Here is a 25,209-nt window from a genome sequence, read left to right on the forward strand (position 1 = left end):
CCCGATGGTTTGGTTAAAAAATGCAAGGCAAAATTGGTTACAAAAGGTTATTCTCAACAACCTGTAGTCGACTATCATGAGACATTTGACTAGTTGCGAGACACAAAATGATAAGGAAGTTGATTGCATTAGTCGCTCACAAAGGTTGGAAGTTTTACCAACTTGATGTGAAATTTTCCTTCTTGAATGGAGTGTTGAAAGAAGAGGTATATGTGGTACAACGTCAAGGCTTCAATATTAAAGGTGAAGAAAAAAATTATACAAGTTGAAATAACATTGTACGGATTGAAATAAGCACCTCGTGCATGATATGGAAATATCGATGAGTACTTTGCCGAAAGATTTTTTTTAAGAGTTCTAAGAGCATATGCAGCGCATGACCTGTGTCTGCATCGGACAGCGTGTAAAAGAGTCGGTCATTACTTTTGTTAATTTTCTGCGTTGTGTGTAAAAGCAAAAGGAGGGCAGCGCCCTCTATGCCGGACATGCCCAACCCTGACTTTATTAATTATTATATAATATAATATACAGGACCCCTATTTTTTCCCATTTTTAAAGGCCCCCAAATTTTCAAATTTTTCTATAATATAGGAATATTAGTTATATATTTAATTAATAAATATATATTTTAAATAAATTAATATATTTTCTATTAATTATATTAACATGTTTTATATCCGTTATAAATTATAACGGTAATATAATTTAGTACTATAAATATTGAGTAAAATTGGTTCATTCTACATTTTATTTTTTCTACAAAATATAGTCAATCAAGAAAAATGAATCCCAGTCAATTTTCGAACTTACAAAATCCAAATTTCAATTCTCAAGCTTCCAATTTTCCATTTCCATTTTCAAATAATTTATTTTCGTATCCTCAAAATTCTGAAACGTATCCATTTATGTACGGTCAAAAATTTTCAACACCATTTTTACAAGTCGAAAACAATCAAACGCCTACAAATTTTGAAGAATCTCCACATTCCCAATTTTCTACCTTTAATAGTAGAAATGTTATAGATTTGAATGACGATTTTATGGAAGTTGAAAATATACGAGAAAACATTGTTCAGTGGAATTGGGAAGAAGACAAACTCTTAATTAGTGCTTGGTTAAATGTATCGATCGATTCTCAAATTGGTACCGACCAAAAAGGTGAAGTATTCTAGGAACGGATTCGTCAATATTGCGAAGATAGTATTCCCGGTCTTATCAAAAGAGGTGTTGTGGATATAAGGAGAAGATGGTAACGAATCAATGAAGGAACTCAGAAATATGGATCGTGTTATGAACAAGCTGAACAAAGAATTGGGAGTGGTTCAAATCTGGACAACATAATAGAGTCAACTCATGAACTCTATAGGACTCGTTACAAAATGAAGTGTAACTTTGACAAGCATTGGGGTGAGCTACGGAAACACCCAAAGTGGAGAACCACTTCAACAAATAGTGGGAGTACAAAGAGAACTAAATTAAGTGGTACTAAAGCTTATTCATCGTCAACTAACAATGATACACCAACAGACACCAATGATGTTGTGGAATCTCTAGTTCGTCCCCAAGGTATAAAAGCAGCTAAGAAAAATGCAAAAATAAAGGTAGTTGAAGAATACAAAGAAATAAAAGTTGTTGCATACAGGAAGTTATCTCTGATTGATGAATTTAATAAGAACCAACAAAAGGATTTGGAACTTAAACAACAAGAGTTGGACATGAAGATTATTATGGCCGACACTAATGTGATGAACGAGACTCAACGTAAGATTCACGCTTCGTTGCTTGAACAAATTGCTAAAAGGAGATCTTAGTTGTTGAATGTAATCATTGTTATTTTATTTATGTATGTCATTTTTAGTTTTTATGATGTAATATTTTTATTGAAATATTGCCGTTGGAATATTGTTGTTGGAATATAGCCGTTATAATATTGTCGTTAGAATACATTCATTTCAAGTTCTATATAACATCATACTTGTAGCCATTTTATTTGCAAGTTTTTCAAAACCATCAAATATGGATAACAATTCTAATGTATCAAAGGAGTTTGTTAAAGAGTTTTTCTTTGATGATTCTCTCGAAGAACGTCGACTTAATCTCTTTAATCAACTTTACGGAGAAGGCACTTCATCAACGCCTCAGAGGACGATATACAAAAATCGTGAAGTAAACCATGAACGTCTAGTGAGAGATTATTTTGTTGAAAATTCAGTGTATACTCTAGAGACATTTCGAAGGAGGTTTCGAATGGGAAGGCATATTTTTCTTCGTATTGTGGAAGCTCTTTCAAATTTTGATCCATATTTCCAACAAAGGGTTGATGCATTGGGAAGGAAAGGTTTGTCGCCTCTACAAAAATGCATTGCATCCATTCGTATGTTGGCTTATGGAGTATTTGATGATGCTATTGATGACTATGTGCGAATTGGTGTGTCCACCGCGATTGAATGTTTGAAAAAGTTTGTCACTGATGTGGTTTGGTATTCGAAAGTGAATACTTGTGAAAACCAAACTTGAATGATGTACAACGTCTATTACAAATGGGGGATGCTTGCGGTTTTCCTGGTACGTTAGGTAGTATTGACTGTATGCATTGGTAGTGGAAAAATTGTCCAAAAGCATGGAAATGGATGTTTTTGAGTGGTCACAAAGGGGTACCAACACTCCTACTTGAAGCAGTTGCATCGTCCGATCTATGGATATGGCGTGCATTTTTCGGAGTTGTCGATTCTAACAATGACATAAATGTATTAGATCGGTCACCTTTATTCGATGAAGTACTAGAAGGTCGTGCTCCAGAAATAAACTACACGGTGAATGGTAACAACTACAACTTGGGGTACTATTTAGCTGATAGAATATATCCTGAATGGCCAACATTCGTCAAAACAATTCCACGTCCACAAGGTGAAAAAAGAAAATTATTTTCTAAATATCAAGAGGGTCAAAGAAAAGACGTTGAACGAGCATTTGGTGTGTTGCAATCTCATTTTACGATTGTACGTGATCCTGCACGATTCTGGGATAAAGGAGATCTAGCAAAAATAATGAGAGCATGCATTATACTTCACAACATGATTGTCGAGGACGAGAGAGACACATATGCTACTCCATTTGGTATGCTACCATCTTTACGATGACACAACAAACGGATTAACACAACCAGATTTGGGCGAGGAACCATTTGCTCCGTATGAGAATTATATCGAAAAAAATATTCAAATTCGTGATAGACAAAAATATCGTCAATTACAAACCGATTTGGTGGAGCATATTTCATAATTCCATGATGTCCGTCAAAATGTTTAAAATTTTATGTATTTTATTGTACTTGCATTATTCTTGTAATGTTTTTAATATTATAATATATTTTAAATTATAAAAATATTTTATATTTTATTATTTTAAAAAATGTAATTTTATAATACTTAAAATAGTATCAAATAAAAATAACATTTTAATAATTTAGAGAAAAAGGCGGAAGCATTACCGTGTTTTTCCCAAGTATAACATGTGTCCGCTTTCAACTGAGGTGGAAGAATTATTTGACAAAATAAATGGGCAGAGGTCTTGTGTGTTGGACATGCTCTAACGAGCTGACACTCTACATCAAGCACGGTGAATCTGGTATGCTCATTGTCTCTCTTTATGTTGATGACTTGATTTTTACTGAAAATGATGAAAAATGATCAATGAGTTCAAAACTGATATGATGAAAAAACATGAGATGAATGATTTGGGCTTGTTACATTACTTCTTGGGTATTAAGATTGATCAACATGATGGATGTGTTTTATTTGTCAAAAGAAGTATGCCCAAAATATTGATTCAAAATTCAAAATGGAGAATTGTAATCTTGTGATGACTCTGTTGGTAGTAAATGAGAAGTTGGTGAAAGATGATGGTAGTGGTGATGCCGATGCGATACAATATAGAAGTTTTGTTGGAAGTTTGTTATATCTTACCACTACGAGACCCAATATCATGTATAATACGGGATTATTATCTTGGTTTATGCACCGACCGAGCAAAATTAATTTTGGAGTTGGAAAGAGATTGTTGCAATACATAAAAGGGACCATGGAGTATGGTCTCATGTTTGAAAGAAATGAGAAGATGTTGAGTTGTTTAGATTATGTGATAGTGATTATGATGAAAGCATGGATGACATGAATAATACGTTCATGTATTGTTTTTCACTCGGTTCAGTAATTTTTTTATGGGCGTCAAAAAAACAAGATAGAGTTGCTCATTCCTCCTTCGAAGCTAAATACATATCAGCAAACGAAGTGACTAAATAAATGGTTTGGTTACAGAAGATTTTAGAAGACATGAGGGAGAAACAAGTCATGGAAACAACTCTCTTTTGCGACAACAAATTGGCAATTGCTATGTCGAAAAAATCGGTATTTTATAGTCAAACAAAGCACATCAATCTCAAGCATCACTGCATTCGTGAAGTGGTGGATGATGAATAAGTGATGATCAAACACGTAAAGACCGGAGATCAACTTGCGCTATTTTTTACTAAAGCACTTCCTTAGAACAAATTCGACTACCTACTAGATTTGTTAGGCATTACCAATAAAAACATTAAGGAGGAGTGTTAAAATTAATGTTTCTTTAATTAATTGTAGTATTGATGAAGGACATATAAAAGGTAATAGTAGTATTGATGAAGAGTATATAAAAAGGTTATGCTACTTAATCATAGAGAATGTGAAGAGTTTATTTTTTTTACAAGATAGTATGTATAATATATAAAAAATAAAAAATAAAACATTTTCTTTCGTATTTTATTTTCCATATTTTTGTCTTTAAACCCAGCAAGAAGACCGATACTAAACAACATTCTCAAACCTAAGATCTACACTCGTTGTTACGTGCTCTTCTCTGTCTCCAGTAAGAGAAAGATAACTTAGGGAGTGTTTGATAACTTAACTTGTCACTTAATTTAACATATTAAGAACTTATTTAATATAAACCTGTTTGATAACACATCATTATAATCACTTATTTTTATAGACTTAAATGGAAACATGTTAAAAATAATAAGCTAAAATAGAAAGCTTATTTTAAAAGTTAAAAAAAATACTAAACACGGAACTCTAAAAAAATATCCAAAAGACCTCTTTACCCTTATAATTTTAATAAAATTACCAACTATATATTGAATTATAAGGTTTTCACTTTTATTATCTTCTGTCTTCTTTATCTTCTCTCTTCTTTATCTTCTATCTCTCATCTTCTCTCTTGATCTCCTGGATCTATCAGATCTATCTCCACTGCCTTCGATTACCGGGTAAAACTTTCAATTTCCTTTCATCCTCCTGTATTTGATCGAATCAAGAAGGTTTTATTTTCTCTAATCTTCTAAATTTTCTTTTATTAGATTGATATTGATAGAGTGTCTGTATGTGAAATTATATGTTCTTTCTATTTCAAACACTTATTTGATTAAAAAAAATTCTGTTATATTATTTGATTTAGTGTTTTTTTCATTTATTAATTGTATTCTTCTTGTTTGGAGTTCTAGACAGAGTGACACATACCAAAGGTTAATTAAATAAGATTTGAGTCTTTATCTATGTTTATGCGGCTCATCCATCTTTAGTGGAGTGATTTTAATTTTTTGACTGCAACTCCAAATAATCTACTGTTCTTTTCTGCTGATATAGAAATAGTTTAAAAAAGGATTAAGAAGAGAGTAAAAAGAGAAGAAAAAATATAATGTTTCTTTTCTGCTGGTCTGGTATAGAAATAGTTTAAAAAGAGAGTAAAAAGAGAAGAATAAAGATAAATTTACGGAACAATCATTATTTTTGTGCCTGCAAGAGTTTTGACATAATACATTTCTATTGTTTGACATAATAATATGTGGCTTGATGTGGGAATTATTATATATATTTGAACATAAAAAGTAGAAGTCAATCAATATCCAGTTATCAATAACTGAATAGAACTAAAGAGAATGATCTACATTATTTGTAGACAATTATTGGAAACTATAAATAACGGAAGAGAAAGAACATATATTATTTGTAGAAAGTCATCAAAAATTTTATATTAAACTCATCTTCTTTCTTACCACAAGAAGTCATTGTTTTCTAGCTTCAAATGTTTTCTTACTAAGGAACATCCATCATTCTCTATTTGCTTTATTATCACAAAAAATTGCACTCACAATAGAGTATAAGGGATCATTCACATCAAACATGTCATCAAAAACTTTGGAGGATTCTTCTAAGTTCGGTTGATCTTACTCTTTTAAATTCTTAAGAACTTCTAATATATGATCATCAATACTCTCATCTTTGTTTGTCTTCCGTCGTTTATATTTTGAAAGTTCGATGTTAGCGGGAGATACAGGACTGCTAGGTATATTTATATCCAAATCAACATCAACGATTGTGGTATTCTTTGGAGGACATTGTGGTTGTCCATCCATATAAGGACCCCAAACATCAAATAAATTGAAGTCCGGCATATCTGATTTATTTTATGATAAGTTTATCCTGATGCAAAACAATTCAGATATGCCGGACTACAATATGCAGATGAGATGAATACATTATTTGATAGTATCGGAGCTACTGGAAAGATGTTTGGGGTCCTTCTATGAATGGACAACCACAATGTCCTCCAAAGAACACCATAATCGTTGATGTTGATTTGAATATAGAGATACCTAGTAGTCTTGTATATCCCGCTAACATCGAACATTCAAAACATAAACGACGGAAGACAAGCAAAGATGAGAGTATTGATGATCATATATTAGAAGTTCTTAAGAATTTAAAAGATTCGGATCAACCGAACCTAGAAGAATGCTCCAAAGTTCTTGATGACATGTTTGATGTGAATGATCCCTTATACTCTATTGCGGGTGCAATTCTTTGTGATAAAATAAAGCAAATAGAGAATGGTAGATGCTACTTAGTAAGAAACATTTGAAGCTAGAAAACAATGGCTTCTTGTGGTAAGAAAGAAGATGAGTTTAATATAAAAATTTTGATGACTTTCTACAAATAATATATGTTCTTTCTCTTCAGTTATTCATAGTTTCCAATAACGGTCTACAAATAATGTAGGTTCCTTCTCTTTAGTTCTCTTGGGATATTGATTGACTTCTACTTTTTATGTTCATATATATATATATATATATATATATAACCCCACATCAAACCACATGTCAAACAATACAGATGCATTATGTCAAACACCTTACAGGCACAAAAAAAGAATGATTGTTTTCTAAATCTATATATATTATTCTCTTTTTACTCTCTTCTAAAACTATTTCTATATCAGCAGAATAGAACATTAGATTATTTGGAGTTGCTTCTTACTCTCTTTTAAACTATTTATATATCTGCATAATAGAACATTAGATTATTTAGAGTTGCAGTAAAAAATTTAAAATAATTCCACTAAAGATTGATGAGCCGCATAAATATATATAAAGACTCGAATCTTATTTAATTAACCTTCTGTATGTGTCACTTTTTTAGAACTTCAAACAAGAACAAATAACATTTAACAAATAAAAAAAATACTGAATCAAATAATATACAACAGAAAGAATTATGTAATCAAATAAGTGTTTGAAACAGAAAGAACATATAATTTCACATACAGACATTATATCAAGATTAATCTAATCAAAGAAAATCTAAAAGATTAGAGAAAGTAAAACTTACTTGATTCGATTGAATATAGGAAGATGAAAAAAAAACTAAAAGTTTTACCCGGTAATCGAAGACGGCGGAAATAGATTCGAGAGATCGAGAATCAATTAGCACTAATATAAACGAAGAAGTAGACTCTTATATGCCTTGTGCCGTAAGTAAGTCGAGAGAGAAGATGAGAGATAGAAGATAAAAAAGAGAGAATGAATATAATGAAATTGAAACCTAATAATTCAATATATAGTAGGTAATTTTATTAAAATGATAAGGGTAAAGAGGTCTTTTAAATTATTTTTTTAGAGTTATCAATCCCTACTTAAGTTTAATTTTAGAGTTGATGGTATTAAAATAAATAATGAGTATTTAATTGACTTATTAAAAATAAGATTAAACTGATATGATTTATTTAATTAATAATATATTTTTTATAAAAGTACAATGCAACTCTTAATTAAAAATCTGACTAATATAAATAATTAATATAAAAAAATATAAAAATAAATTTAATAACTAATTTACCATTTACTTTATTTAAATTATTATAAAGTAAAACTAATTCTTTGAACGTTAATACTTTATGAATAGACCACCATAGGAAATTTGACAAAATGTGTACCTATCCTTATGCTGGGATATAACCGAAATTATCGTAGTTTAATAAACACCACAAAATCTTAGATATGACATAATTTAGGCTAAAACTTCAAAGATGCCAATAATGCACCTTGGTGAAAAAAAAAAGACAAATTAGGAAGAAAATATGTCTTTTTAAAACTGGGAAGAGACCACAATTAAAAACAAAAAGAAAAAAAAAGAAAAAAGAATGATGTTTTGATAGATATTTAATTTGTTTTTAATCCTTTTCTTTAATTTGTGATTATAAATAGTTAAAAATATTAAATGAATTGAATAACAGTAAAAAGTTGTTGAAACTATTTAATTCACATTATATATTCCGACCGTTTAAAGTCTCCAGCTATAATTATTTCCAATGCCACGTCAGCGAGTGATCAGCTATTAAAATTATAGCTGACTTTAATTAAAATAATAGTAGTTTATAAAAATTAATTAGTCGTTGAATTATTAAAATAAAAAATCATATTAATTATACTGAGGTTATGGTTTAAACTATATTTTAGTATAAAATATTGAGAAATGATTGAGAGAGAATTTGAGGGAGAAAAAAGAGTGGAAAAAATGTAGCTCAATTTGATTAGTCAAAAAATTAACAAAATTTCTCTTTCTTCTCTTCTTATTTATATTTTATCATTTTTTTTTCAACAATGTAGTGACACATTATTTTCTCATTCATTTTCTTTCTCAAATTTCATTGCCCTATCACTCCTTTAAAATATAAAAGTATAAAATAAATATAAAGGATATAAGTTATATATATTATTATTTGTTGGGTTTAAAATGTAAGACCGTGCCTAAATTATATAAGTTTGGTAAATAGTATAAAATTTTAGTATGTTTTATTATTTTAATTTTTTTTTGTTAATTAATTTAATTGATATTTTAATGTTATTTAAAGTTGATTTTAAATGGTTTATATATTATTAATTATATAAAATAAATAATAATATAATTATGTTATTATTTTAATTTAACAATAATATAAAAATAAATAATTAATATTATTTTATAATTAAGTTTAAAATATGAAAGATAATATTTTTCTACCATTATTGAACATATTGACTATTTAATAGGAGAGATAATAATTATAATTATTATTATTATTATTATTTTTATACTTCTAATTATAAAATAAACATTAATTTTCTTTTTAAAAATAAATAAAATTTTCAATTATTTAAATAATTAAATTTATAAAATAAGTTTATTTTCTAAACAGAAGTAAGTAATATATACTGAAATTAAAATATAATTAAAATCATATGAAAGATTAAATAAAAAAAATAAATGTTAATATTGAAAAATTGAATAAAAAATTAGTAAAAAGAAATTAAGAATTTAATACCATCTTAAATCTTATAAGAGATGTAAGGTGTTACTAATTTATATTGTTTTCAAGGTATAAATTATATCATTAATTTTACTTTAAATAAAAAATTAATCAAACCAAACATCTTTATAATTTTAATAACGGTGGTTACTATATCGCATGATAATACTTCTTAGCAAAATTTCACAAAATAATGAGAGAAAAAGATTTTTAGTAAATTTATAATTTGATCATAAGATACAAACAAGGTTCCACTTCTGTTGCTCAATGGTCTTCTTTTTTAAAAATAAATTGTAATTATTTTAATTAAATGGTTAAAATATAATTTAATAATTCTAATTCACTAGTAAAAAAACCATTTCTAATAAATTAATTGTTACCATTCTAACTTAACATGCTTTAATGGGAAGTAATGACTAAGAGATACTAGTTTAGTTGTTTTTTTTGGTTATTTTAAATTTGTAATTGATTTTTTTATTATTAAATAAAAAATAAGTTATTTATATTATTAATTGATTAAATTATTATAATATTATTTTATATTTAAATTTTGTAAGAGTAATAAAAAAAATTATTTAATTAATTGAATGACTTGATGGTAAAAATATAATATAAGAATTAAAAATATAAAAAATCTCAACATCATTGAATTTGAGTTTTGTTTTAGATTTTTTTTAAAATAAAATATTTAGACTAAAGCATTTTTACGTGATTATTTGAATAACTAACTATATTTCAATCTTTCCTTTTTTTTTCTTTTTTTTTTTTTTATAGTTTTCTCAATTCTATCACATAATTTGTTAATTAAAATATTAAATTACTTTTTAATTTAAATTATTATTTTTTATTTATTATCATATATTAATACCCTATAATAAAGGTTGAATTCATTTGTTTTAATTGGTTAAATAATTATAATATTATTTTTATTTAAAATTTATAAAAGTAAAATAAAATTTTATTTAATTAATTGAATAATTTGATAAATAAAAAAAATATAATATAAGAATTTAAAATAAAATAAAAAAAATTACAACATTATTGGAGCTCTTGATAATAGGTTTGAGTTTTACTTTAGATTATTTACTTTATTAAATTATTTTTATTTTATCTTAATTAAAATTTATTTCTAAATACAAAAAATTAATAATTTATTATAAAATATTAAATAATTTTTTTTATTTAATATGTTTTTTTAAATAACAATTTAAACAAACAAAATCAAACAATTCTAATAAAGCTTTGTTTGATCATGATTTTTTTTTTTTAAGTATTTTAGAAAACTCTTTTTATTACTCATTTAATTAATCAATTAAATATCCAAATATTATTACATTAATTTTTATTAAATTTAAATTTTAAACATAAAATAAATTTTTAATAATTTATCCTATCAAAATCTCAAATAATAATTTTTACTTTGTATTAAAAGTCCAAAAAAAACACGAAACAAGTTCTATATAGACAAATAGGAAGACGAGGACTTAAAAAGGGAAACATTTTTGTCCTGCAAGATGAATCTCCGCCGTTAGATCACTGATCTGCCCTTTCATTTTCTTTCTTTATTCAAGAATCCTCCAGTTGGCGGGGCCCACTTTTGTGTTGTACTCCTACAAATAAAGAATCAATAATAATTATTTTTATATATTTTAAAATTAAATCAGAAATCACCACTCTCCTCCTCAGTCCTTAACTTTCTTCTTCTGCTGCTTCTCTACTGAGTCCTCCTTGTCTCTCTGTCAAAAGCAACTCTTCTCTCTCTCAATTCCTTCAAGGGCTTCTATGATATTCAAAGATTGAAAGCTTTGGAGTCCATCAATGGCTTTATTGCTTCTCATTCTTTCAGCTTTGACCATTTCTGCTGCTGTTTCTGGTCAAGGTTTGTTGTTTCCTTTCAATAACCCTTTTTTTCTTTCTTTTCTCTGTCTCTGAATCTCACAATGTTCACTTTCATTTCTAAAATATGGTGTTTCCAAGCAAACATTTTATGATTTGATACCTTCCCATGTGATTAGACTTCAAAAAATCATCATTATTATTGTCAATCCTGGGATTTGTTGTGTTTTGATGGAATGTTGAACATTCTTAGTGCCTGTTTGGGTAAGATGGACCAAACCCAAATCTTCTATGAGCAAGATCTTTGTTAGACATTAATTTCAAAGTTTTTTTCCTATGTTGTCTCCCTTTGTAGACAAATATGGTTGAAGAAACTTAGTTTCATTGTTGCTGGTTGGTATTGTTACCACATGATCTGCCCTAGTTCTGATGATTAGACCTTGTACTAAGTGTGTACAATTCCATTAAAAAACCACCTTGATTGAAATGGGGATCATGGTTTTCCCAGACACTTGATGATAAGAGAAAAATAATTGTTGTTGGGAATGTCACAATTTGGAAACACATCTCCTGTAAGATTTCCATTCCAATGTGAAATCAGATGTGATCAAGTTTAAAAATTATGTTTAGTCTAGTATATATTTTCTCATCTGAATCCAGATACAGAAACAAAAATGTTTCAGATTATCACAGCATGTGGATTCATGTGAAACCATGTCTGAGGTCTAGTTTTCGATCCCATTAAAAACCAACTCAATTGAAGTGAGGTTCATGGCGGTGTGTAAGCCACTCTGATAAATAGGGGATGAGTTGGTCTGAACACCTAATGATAAGAGAAAAAATAGTTGTTGGTATTGTGACTTTTTTGAAACATATTATGGAATGTACAAAGTGTATTTTGTCTAGTACATGTTCAAAGTCTTATTAGCGGTTCTCATTTAGATTGGAATAAGAAACAAAGGGTTTCATAATACTCATGGTAACATATCTCTATTGGATGCGGATTCATATCAGATTTATATCGAGGAATGAACATAAAGTGTTTCCAGATAGACCCAATTTGTTAACTTATCTTTCATTAATCAAGCTTTCTACAATGCATCTTCCACATCTACTCTGTTTTATTGGTTTTCAGCTTATCAACAACCATCTTATGTGTAGTTTACTGCAGTCTTAGACCCATTGGACAGACAAATCTTCCTTAGTTAGTACATTCAATTCAATTAGAGTGTTCTCAATGGGAATGGAAAGTGAGAACTTTACTCCGACAAGACTATTTACGCTTGAGCTACTTAAAAGAATTTGTTTTTTCTGTCATTTTTCTTGGTTTAGTTTTCGTGTTGGTGACAATTATTGTTGCATGCAGATGGTTTTATCGGCGTTAACATAGGAACAGACTTATCTGACATGCCAAGCCCAAGTGAGGTTGCATCCCTTCTCAAGGCTCAGAATATCCGACATGTCAGACTCTTCGACGCTGACCAAGCGATGCTTCTTGCACTTGCACACACTGGAATAAACGTAATAGTCTCTGTTCCAAACGACCAATTACTAGGAATTGGACAATCAAATGCCACGGCCGCAAATTGGGTCACCCGAAACATTCTAGCACATGTTCCTGCAACCAACATAACAGCCATAGCCGTTGGATCGGAAGTCCTTAGCACACTCCCAAACGCGGCTCCAATTCTAGTCTCTGCGATGAAATTCATCTACTCAGCTCTCATTGCTTCCAATCTTGATTCCCAAATCAAAGTCTCAACTCCCTTCGCTTCCTCGATAATCCTAGATTCTTTCCCGCCTTCACAAGCATTCTTTAACCGAACATGGGACCCGGTTATGATCCCTTTACTTAAGTTTTTGCAATCGAGTGGATCGTCCATCATGTTAAACGTGTACCCGTATTACGATTACATGCAATCAAACGGAGTCATTCCGTTAGACTACGCTCTTTTTCGCCCCCTCCCTCCAAACAAGGAAGCAGTCGATTCAAACACGCTTCTACACTACACGAATGTTTTCGACGCAGTCGTCGACGCTGCTTACTTTGCAATGTCGTATCTCAACTTCACGAACATACCGATTATTGTAACTGAATCGGGATGGCCTTCGAAAGGCGACTCTAGCGAGCCCGACGCAACTTTAGACAACGCCAACACGTACAATAGTAATTTAATCAAACACGTATATAACAATTCAGGGACACCTAAACACCCGGGGGTTTCAATTAGTACTTATATATACGAGCTATATAACGAGGATTTAAGGCCGGGCTTAGTTTCCGAGAAGAATTGGGGGCTTTTCGATTCGAATGGGGTGCCTGTTTATGTTCTACATGTGACGGGTTCTGGGTCGGTTTTTGCGAATGATACTACGAATCAGACTTATTGTGTAGCGAAGGATGGGGCGGATTCGAAGTTGTTGCAAGCCGCATTGGATTGGGCTTGTGGAGCTGGGAAAGTTGATTGTTCTCCTTTGTTGGTGGGTGAGCCTTGTTATGAACCGGATAATGTTGTTGCTCATTCGACTTATGCTTTTGATTCGTATTATCAACGGATGAATAAGGGTGAAGGAACTTGTAACTTCAATGGGGTTGCTACAATCACTACTACAAGCCCAAGTATGTTGCTTTTTTCCGCCTTCTTTTTGTTTACTTTAAGTAATGTTTTGGTTTACTAAATTGTGTTGGTTTCTTTGTGTATAGGCCATGGCTCTTGTATGTTTCCAGGAAGGTATGTCATAAGCTCTTCTTTTGTTGTCTTCATAGGATTAAAGGGTTATTTTGATTTAATCCGAGTCCTTTTTCGATCTTGGGTTGTTTGGGTACAAATATAGAAGCGAGGATATTTTGGTTGATGACAAGATAATGAGTTATTTGAGATTAATACTCAAATTATCCCTTGTCCCAGGATACTAAATTACCTTAAAGTTGATATTTGAGTCATTTTACCTAAATAATCTGTTTTTTTCATAAAAACTTAACATACATCAAACAAGCTCATAATGTCCTCTAAATTTAATCTTGGTGGGCAGCGGTGGGGGGACAACAAACAATACTACGAGAAACAGTACATCACTTGCTCCTTCCTCGAACTCAACTTCAGCTGCTGGTCGAGTTTTGGAAGGTGGTAACGATCTTGGTCATGGTAGATGGTTAGTTATTGGGATGTTGATGTTTATGACGAGTTTTGTCGTGTTCTTGTAAAACATGTTGGGGAAACGACTCGTTTTGGGTTATCTCCAAAATCCCAATTTTGTTTGCTCTCCGAGAGGTTTGTCGAATGACCATTCAGGATGGTGTTGTTTATTTTTCTTCTTTTTGTGTATGATGATGATGATCTCTTTGTGGAGAAACCCAATTCAAGCCAAGACAAGACAAGCCAACCTGTTTGATGTAATTATTGACTCCATTGAATCTGATATTCTTTGAAACTAGGGATTATTAATTTATTTAATGAGTTGTATTGCAAATTGTTGTTTAGTATTATTCTCATCAAATGATGAATGGATGGAAGGAATTAATTATTATTATTATTATAGGTTGGCTTTTATAATAAGCATGTGGATAATTTGAACATTCCAACTCCAATATATAGTAGTAACATGGTCATCACACATATTTATACTAAAAAAAACATGTATACTAAAAAAAATGTTTTTTATTATTATGTTCACTTGTTAAATGAGTGTGTGATCTAACTTGTACCAAATACAATGTGTGCAAGTTTTTAAAAATAAATTGATAGTTTTTCACTAATACTCAAATACATGTAAATTTATTTAAATTGGGATCATTGTAAAGACGAAATGGACTAGGCTTATTATTTTGTAGACTATTTTGTTTGAAGCTCGATTTGTCCAAGACTTAAAATTGTATTTATTAGACATACTTTATTCATCGTACTAGTGAACTACTCCATCTCGTAAAACATCTCTAGTTAATTCTTAAAATTTTAAAACAGACTAACAAGGTATAATTTAAGTAAACTCTTACCATATTAAGATTTTACAAAAATAAAATAAATGTATATTTATAAATTAAAAAAATATTACCCATTCAAATAAATTAAACTTTTTTAATTGATTTTATAACTTTAATTTCTTTTTAGTGTCATTTATTTATTTAATTTTATTCTTAATACATATATAACTTATAATATCTTTATAAATTCTCAATTTTACGAATTTATAAATTCTCAATTTTACGAATTTATAAATGCATAACGATTTTGAGGACACTTCAATTTTAATAGTCTTGCTCAACAATTAATCTTAAAAGTTAAGAATTATTAAATAGTCTAATTAGTCTATTATATGTGTTTTATGGAAGCTAGGCGCTTATTAGAAACTATGGACAAATGGTTCTTTATATTATAAATATTTTTCCTTTGATAAATGTTACTTTTGTCTATAACACTTGCATGAAAAAGGATAACAAATTAAGATAATTATCAACATGATAGTCACAAAGAGCAAATCCTCAAAAGTTTATATTCCATATATCCAAAGGCAAGAAAGCAAAAAGTATACATTCTTATATTAATATAGGTTTTTTTCCTTTTCACTAAAAAGAGAGTTCATAAACATCAACCAGTCATGAGTGATAATTAGTGTCAATACCCAATTTGAAAAAGTGAAACTTTTAGCCAATTCTTTTGCACAATAGCTATCATTATTTGAGAATCTTGATTAATAACTTTCCAAATTTTATTGTTCTTTGGAAGACCCAATATTTATTTATCAACACGTTTTAGAAATAAGTGTATCAAAATTGCATTTCCAAGGGGCGCCTAGACAAGTTTATGGCTAGGTCTTTGCTTTGTTAAGGGTCTATCTACATTTTCACTTTTCACAATACTATGTAATTAATTTTCCTTGATTCCCATATATGTCTTTGAGTTTAACATGCAAACATGGTGTGATGATGTTCAAATTGAAGAAGTCATATTTTGAATAAGGATCCCATTTTGTATTACTGTGTTATGATGTTTAGTCGGGACAATTATTTTTGTTTTTTAAATGATTAATCTCATTGTGTTTCGTGTGTGTTTGATGTAACTTTAGGGATTCGTATTTTTATATTATTTTTATTATTAGACTTAAACTCCTCTTATTTGTATACTATTTATTATATCTTATTGTATGTGTAATTCGTAGAAATTCCTTCTCGAAAAATCCCTTCAAGAAATTTCAACCTCGGTTTGTGTGTAAAAAATATTTTAATAAAATATTATTTAAAAAATTAATTCAAAAATGTATTTCAAAATTTTTAAAATTAATTATAATAATAATTATAATTTTTTATGATCAATTATAAATAATTTTTTGAATTTAAAATAATAAAATTATAATTGATTAAAAGAAATATGTATTTTTAAAATTTAAAAAATAATTAATCTAAAAGATTATTTATTTGATAAAAGAGTCGATAATTGATTTAATTTAAAATCAATCAAATATCTTTTATACGTATATTTGACAAAATATTTTTTGAGTTTGATGTTTGATGATACTCGAGAAAGAGCTTTCACACTATATTCTCCGTACCTGTTAAAGAACGGTCTCTACTTAATAAAATCTTAACTTTTGAAAATTTGGTTTTATTATGTTTATTTAACCAATTATTTTTTAAATCCTAAATATGGACATGTTTTTCTCGTATTTAAATTGTAGAATAATATTTAAATGCTAGTACCTGCGATTAATGTCGATGATTATTGAGAAAGATACTGAAAAATATCAATTTAAGACATTATAATTTAAAAATAAATCTAAACAGGCCTTTATAAAAATATTCTAAGTTATTTTGAAATTGTTTCATATTTTTCTCAAACTTTTAGAAAATGATTTGGGATTTCTAATTAAAAAAAATAAAAAATAAAATAAAAATCCTAAACAAATAGGTCCTTAGATCAGTCCTCTTGGTCAAGGGTGTCATCCCTCGATCGCGGACTAGAACTCCTCGATCATGGGCACTAGACTCTCGGTTGGGTGTGAGGGACCCTCAGTCGAGGTTAGGATTCATTGGTCGGGTGCATGTGAGTTCTCTGCCGGGGCTAGAATTCTTCGGTTGAGTATAGGGGAGGGTTCGATTTTCTTGGTCGGAAATTGAACCTAGTTGAATTTCTCGATCGGACGCCAAGAATCCTTGGTCGAATGCGAGAACTCTTTGGTCGGGTGCGGGATTTCTCGATCAAACGTCAGGATTCCTCGGTCGGATGTAAATGATCCTCGGTTAGTCGTCAAAACATCAAAATGCAGGTTTGATCATTTTGATTGGAGCCTCTATTATTCGATCACAAGATATGGGGAGCTTCGTCTAGTCCCAATAATCATTTATAACATCATCCTAATGCATCATTCAATTAGGATGATATTCCATTCGATTCAAATAGTTCTTAAGTAAAAATCGGGTTGAATTTAAAAGTTTTATTGGGTATAAAGAGCTTACTAATAGCTTCCTTATATATGATCAAATAAAATCAAAACATGAACATTGGTTGTTCGTATTAATCAACTAAAAACTGAAATTTTAAATTTTATAAATATTTTAAGTTTTGATCAAACATGATCGGGATGACTTGAAATTAATTTGAATATACTCCTAACACCCCCAAAAATGAGTTAGAAAGGTTTTTGGGTCACTGTTATTGAGTTATAACTTAAGAACAGAAACCCGATTTTGAAAATTTTCAAAATCAAATTTGGATACTTTTGATTGGGATCGATTGATTGAAATTGGTTTCGACAAAAAAATTGCAAATGATTTTAGGATCTTTTTTCAATAAAAAAATTGAATAATCAAGTAGTATGTAAATTAGTTGAACTGAAATGTAAAAATTTCAATTTGAATTCATAAGTTGAATTACCACATGAATGGAAGCTTACAAGGCTCGTTTGATGAATGAGTTTTGGGGATAAAACCCAATTTTTATCCCAAAACTCAAACATCTTATCAATCATCAAATCAAATAATTTTATCATTTAAATACCAAAACTACCATCTAATTTTATCCTCTCTCTCTCTAAACCATCATTCTCTCACCTACACCATATCCTCTAAAGTCAAAAGGTAAATTAGTCTTCAAATTTTAAAAATCAGATTTTCCTAGTTTTTACCAAACAAGGGTTTTTAGGATAAAACCCAGGTAAAACCCAAAAAACCCTTTCCTCAAACAAGCCCATAGTGAGTCGGAAAATACTCATGAACTCTTTTAGAAACTTTGCGATTACCCAAAACCGAGCCTTAAGGCCTTACACAAAATTTTCAAGAAAAACTTGAAAATTTTAATGGAAGATTCTAGGTGAAGTGGATTGGGGGGCTTATGATTCTGACAATTACCTTCTTTTTTCCTAAGAAGAGCTATTTATAACTTACTTAAGTCGTTTCAACGATCAAGTGAATCGAATTTCAGACAAAAAGTCATTAATGACTTTGGTCTATATTCGATCGTTCTTATTGTTGGTGCTAGTGCTTTAAAATAATTATATAGATGATATTATTATTATTATTTTCATTTCGTTAATACTATTATCCAATTGCATGTTTATTATTTAATAAAGATTCATGAATATATATGATGTATTTTAAAATGTTCATAGTCAATTATTACCGTGAGAACAATAATAAATTAAGACTATTATGAGTTATGATTAATAATCATGAGATAGTTATATATGTGAAAACATAAATCATAATCATGGATTTTCTTATAAGAGTATACAAGACTGGACCAACCCGCGGGAAATTACTACATGGATATAAGTCATAAGTAATTTCATAATGATTGATTGTTATAATCCTTAAACATGAGATTACCATAGAATCATGAATAAAAGATCAATATGTTTTGATACAATCAAACGTCATCTTTAATCGGATGATTATAAAAGTTGTACTTGAACATATTCTTAATTATGTGGTGGATAGTGAATAATTAAGATGAGATTTGTTCATATTATTATGAGAGTGATATCTCTGGGCCCTTCGTGTAAGTATGACTGAGAAATGCATGGCCGTGTTATAAATAAATTAATAAGTGTATTAATATCATTTAATAGGTTAGTCTATTTATCGATTGAAAAATGATTAAATTTGATAAGGTGGCTTTATCATGCCTTATGTTCAATCACAAATATCACGAGACAAAGAGATTTTAATAATAATTATAAATAGACAATTCATAAAATAATTTTTCATTTAATATGATTAGTAGTAATGTCTTTATAGAGACCAATTACCATTTGTAGACATAAAAATATATTAGGCCCACTGTCATATTAAATAAGCCTATTGGGTCACACAACTGAGCGGGTTGAAACATAAAGCTAAGGTCCAAATTTTTATGGACTTATGAAACCCATAAAGTTGTTATTAGGGTTTCATTAATACTTAGCAAATATATATATATATACCATTGAAAAGGGTTTTCAAGTGTGTGTAAAAATTAAGAGTCCTAGTAGACAAGAATCCAAGGCGTTGGATTCCTGCTCATGTGTGGATACAAATAGAGGACGTTCGCATCAAGAAACGTCTCGGTAATCATTGAAAAATGAACCAGGTTAGTATACTTATTATGGTTTAATCGTTAAGCACGATGAAACGAGTTAGGGTTTGCGAAATATTTTTGAATGATGCTTCCGTTGCGCGACCCTCATTTGTTGTAGAAAACCCAACACTTGTCGGATTAGGGCATCATTTCTTCAATACTTCTAGGCAAAATGATCACCATGTTAGGGTGATCATTTCATCCTTTGAATCACTACATTTGATTGAGTATCAGTTGAGTTATATTTTTGAAAAATCAAAAGTTTCATTCGATCATCATTGTTGGTTCTGATTATTGGATCTTTTAAGAACAATTATGAAGAAAATGAAAAGTTAGAAAAACTGGGAAGGACAATAATATTTGTTGAAGAGGAAAAGTTTTAAGAGTCTTAAGTGTTGTATATCAACATTTACAAACAACCCTTTTAAATGTGTAAATTAACATAGAAACCCTAAATTACCTATACATATAAGCTCAAGTCCATTAATAATTAAATAAACCCTAATTGCATAAAAGACAATAAAGACCAACAACTTTCAAATTTGCTTACAATCAAATGTGTAGACTCACAGTCATGTTATTCTTCGCGAGGAAAATGACAACCTAAGCTTTAAACGTCGTCGTTTTAGACCGAAAATGCAAACGCGCGTCTAAGCATATCATTATGTTAGTGATTTGTTGCGTCTGGGAGTTCCATCTAAGGGTGGGTCGGTACGGTATACCTTAATATTTTATCCATACCTTATACTTTACCTAAAATTTCGGGATGCAAAAAATGCATACATTTATCTTACCTTGATTTCGGTATACCTTGTTTCGATATACCTTAATTTCGGTATACAAAAAATTCATACATTTACCTTACCTTAATTTCGGTATACCTTATTTTAGGTACGGTATCAGTATTATACCTTTGATACCTAAAACATATATTAATTTTAAAAAAAATAAATCCCATCGGTAAGGTAGAGATTGCATATATTGAATAATATTTCAGTATAATTATATTTTAATATTATTCAAAAATTATATTTCTATAATTAAATTAATTTCAAATCTATTTAATTATTTCCTTATAAGTATTATATATATATATATATATATATATATATATATATATATATATATATATATATATATATATATATATATATATATATATATATATATTAACTTATAAATACTATTTCGGTATTTCGGTATATCTTGATATACCAAAATTTTAAAAATCTCATACCTTTACCGTACCAATAATTACGGTATCGGTATCATACCTTACCTTTTTTTTCGGTATACCTTAAAAGTCGATATTTTCGATATATTACGGTACAATATTTTCGATATACCTTTAATATCGGTAATTTTCCCCACCCCTAGTTCCATATATGATCGGGTTAACGACGTTGAGACACACGTTAGTTGATCCGCTTATTCCCGAACTCGCCTTTTTTCCGTTGTAGTGGGAGACGCGACAAGCTGTTGGGCATTGGATGAGATTTCAGCTCTTGATTTCGGCTGCAACAGATTACGACTGCAGCAGATTAACACATGGTCATAGTATGTCTTGAGTTGAAATCACATTTGGCCACTCTAAGAAAACTATTTCTCGATATGTTTCATTGGTACTGAGGCCCTTCATCAATTAAGTATTGCTTAGATAGTTCCAATTGATCAACATATTGTTCATCAAAAGTTCACACCAACACCTTTACGACAAATATTTAAGGTGAAATTGTTTATTTTTTTTAAAACATATATTAGTTATAATATAATATTGTTATGTTTGTCTTATTTCTATAAGATTGCATTGGTTCTATTTACGATACTCATGTTTAATCTAAACATTCGTATACTCAATGTGAATGATCTAGACACACAACCACCAATGTCTTAGCTATATATAACCACAATCTATTGTTTACTTATTTTATGTCTAGTGTAAAATGATCAATTCACGACTTGACATTACATGACATATATACTCCTGAATATCATTTTTCACATTTACTCGTAGGTATGTGAAAATGATACATAAATCATTAATTACAAAATATGTATATAAGCATTAATAAAATTATTTGTGACAGAGAAATATTATCTCCTAAATTTAAGATATTCCAACCAATAAGGTTATATTGCACCATTTCATCAAACAAATTATCATGTTCTCAAAATAACATTGTTTATCGTGTAACTTATTTGTTTATTCATTCTCAAACTAACATATTTTACTATTCAAACATTTCCTATTTTATTTTTAAATACATTTAAACTATTTAAACTCATTATTAAATATATATAAAACTTATTATTTTTATTAAAATATTAAAATTATTTTTTTTATAAATATATTTATTTATATTTAAATTATTATTTTGATAAATTTGATTATTTATATTTTGATATATTTATATTTTTTAAATTATTATTTTTTATAAATTTGATTATTTATATTTTAATATATATATATATATATATATATATTAAAATTTCAATTATTATTTTATATAACTTATTTTATTTTTACAACATTTCACTTAGTATTATATAAATGAGAATTGTTTAAAACATTTCACTTAGTATTATATAAATGAGAATTGTTTAAACATAATGACAAAAATATTACAAAAACACGAATTTTCAAAATGTCAACAAATAAAGTCGAAACACAACGAGATTAACCATTTAAGAAATAATAATAAAAATATAAGTTAAAAATGTTCATCAACGAATAAGCTTGACATAAAATTTGCCTTAACAATTTTAGAGGTGCTCAAGAAAATCAACTTTGGAAAACGGTGAAAGTGATCTCGAGTATCTCTGAAATAATTAACGCTAAATTTTATGTTATACTTGTTCGTTTTTAAACATATTCCGCAGCCCTTAAAGGAAATAATGTACTTCATCTTTCCTATAGAGAATAGAAGGGTGTCCAATAACCTATTTTTGGATAACTGGTCGGATCTATTTGTTTGCTTATATTTTTATTATTATTTCTCAAATGGTTAATTTTGTTATGTTTCGACTTTTTTTGCGACACTTTAAATGTGTTTTTTTCATTTTATTTGAATGATTCTCATTATATAATATTTGATGAAACTTTAAAAAAAATATGGTTATATAAAAAATAATTAAAATGTATAAATAAATAAATATATATATATATAATCAAATTTATAAAATAATAATTTAATATATATATATATATATTCAATTTATAAAAATAATAATTTAAACATATATATCAAAATATGAATAATCATATTTTAAAAAATAATAATTTAAATATTTAAAAATAATATATATATATATATATATATATATATATATATTTAGAGTAATGATATATACAACACTCTTATATAGCACCTTCGCATAACACCTACCTCATGTCAAAAGGAAGAGAAAATATATCTTTAAAAAAATACAAGAGAGAGAAAAATATTTTCTCTTTCTTTCCAAATGAGGTAAGTGTTATGCGAAGGTGTTGTATAAGAGTGTCGTATATATTATTACTCATATATTTAATATTGATTTTTAATAGTTTAGATGTAAATAAATAAATTTAAAAAATATATTAAAACTGAGTTTGAAAAATAAAATAAATTAATTTAGAAATAAATAAACAAAGTAGGTCAATTTATAAAGTTAATGAGAGACAATGTTAATCTCTTCAACATGCGAGAAAAGAGATGTTAAATAAGCTAACACTCTTTTGCACAAACTGATCATAGAGGATTCTATGGTATTTGAAAATTTAAATGGCTGATTATATCAAATGAAATATCGTTATGTGGATTCAAACAAAAGAAGCAAATTCAGATTATTCAAGCAACCACATGTTCACAGGCTTTCACAATTTCATTTGAAAAAATAATCTTAAAGCAACGATAAATGAGAATCACAGCACTCTTAGAGCATCCCATCGGTAGGTACAAATCTGATGTGGACAAAATTTGTACCTGGATACACTAATGGGGAGATGGGTACAAATTAGGAGAGAGAAAATTGAGTAGCAAAGTTTTGCTACTGGGTACAAATGAGAAAAAGTCAAAAAAAATGGTCCCCACCCCCACTTTTTTATAAAAAAAAATAAACATTTAAAAATTTTAAAAAATAAACCGTTTTAATTAATTTTTTATTTAACAAAATATGATTTAGTAGTCTATTTTTTTCAAGTATTATTGTGATGATAATTTCCTAAATTATTTTTAAAAATTATTATTTTTTTTTTAAATTTTTTAATATAATTTATAAATAATAGTTTTATTAATTTAAACAAATTAATATAATTAAAAAATATTGTATGAATTAGAAGATGTGGATGGTGGGACCACAATTGTACTTGAGATGGTTGGGGAATAGAGGTATAAATTGAGAGGTATAATTTATTTGTGATGTGGCTGCTGATGTGGCACATATTTGTACCTATGTATGGGTACAAGGATGGGGATGCTCTTATTACAACCGGGTACCTAATATTTTAGGAGCTTCTTATATTTTGTCACTTAATGAAACGAATTATTTTCGACATTAAGTTTATCAATGTATAAGGTCGGATGAATGAAAATGATAATTAGCCACATGGTTACTAAGTTTTTAAGTATTGTTATTTATTTAATATTATTTTAAAAGTAATTAGTATTTGACGTAATTATCTAAAAAAAATTATAATTTGATTACAAATTTATATTTAAATATTTATATAATTTAATTTATAATTTTTATTTTTATTTTTTATTATAGAAAAAATGTTGAAACAAAGAAATTAAAAAAAGAAAACATGCAGAAAAAAAATAGTGATTAACAAATATTTGTCTTGATTAAAAAAATAATAAATAATCTAAAAAATGGCAATAAATAGCCTAGAAAAATAACAATAAATATATGTAAACATTTTTACAATATGTTCTAATAATAAAATTAAATAACTATATAATAAATTAAAAATAAAATTATAAAATATTTAATTGAACTATTTTGTTATTTTTATAATGAAACATATGAATTGATTGATGAAAAAAGTTAGATGGAATGTTTGAGTTTATGGATAAAACTTTAAAAAAAAAATTCTAATATAGGACAAGCCCAAGAGCTAATTAATGTGGGTCTTTTTAAGATTTTACTTTATTTTTTAATATTCCTTTATTATCACAATTTTTATTGA

General features: G+C 28.3%; 2 protein-coding genes and 1 pseudogene across 2 annotated transcripts; all 3 read left to right on the top strand.

Annotated features, from left to right (window-relative positions):
- Positions 1-1,379: 1,379 nt before the first annotated feature.
- LOC124909808 (glutathione S-transferase T2-like) lies at positions 1,380-1,811 on the top strand. The gene has a single exon (XM_047450445.1). It carries the CDS (start codon positions 1,380-1,382, stop codon positions 1,809-1,811), a length of 432 nt encoding a protein of 143 aa, XP_047306401.1.
- A 205-nt stretch (positions 1,812-2,016) lies between these two features.
- Positions 2,017-3,140, top strand: LOC124909810 (annotated as a pseudogene).
- Positions 3,141-11,333: 8,193 nt separating this feature from the next.
- LOC124945919 (glucan endo-1,3-beta-glucosidase 3-like) lies at positions 11,334-15,028 on the top strand. The gene is made up of 4 exons (XM_047486445.1): positions 11,334-11,536; positions 12,860-14,113; positions 14,198-14,225; positions 14,527-15,028. Exons 1-4 carry the CDS (start codon positions 11,476-11,478, stop codon positions 14,696-14,698), a joined length of 1,515 nt encoding a protein of 504 aa, XP_047342401.1. The 5' UTR covers positions 11,334-11,475; the 3' UTR covers positions 14,699-15,028.
- Positions 15,029-25,209: the final 10,181 nt, after the last annotated feature.

Source organism: Impatiens glandulifera, chromosome 7 (genome assembly GCF_907164915.1).
Source record: "Impatiens glandulifera chromosome 7, dImpGla2.1, whole genome shotgun sequence".
In the NCBI taxonomy this organism is placed as follows: Eukaryota; Viridiplantae; Streptophyta; class Magnoliopsida; order Ericales; family Balsaminaceae; genus Impatiens; species Impatiens glandulifera.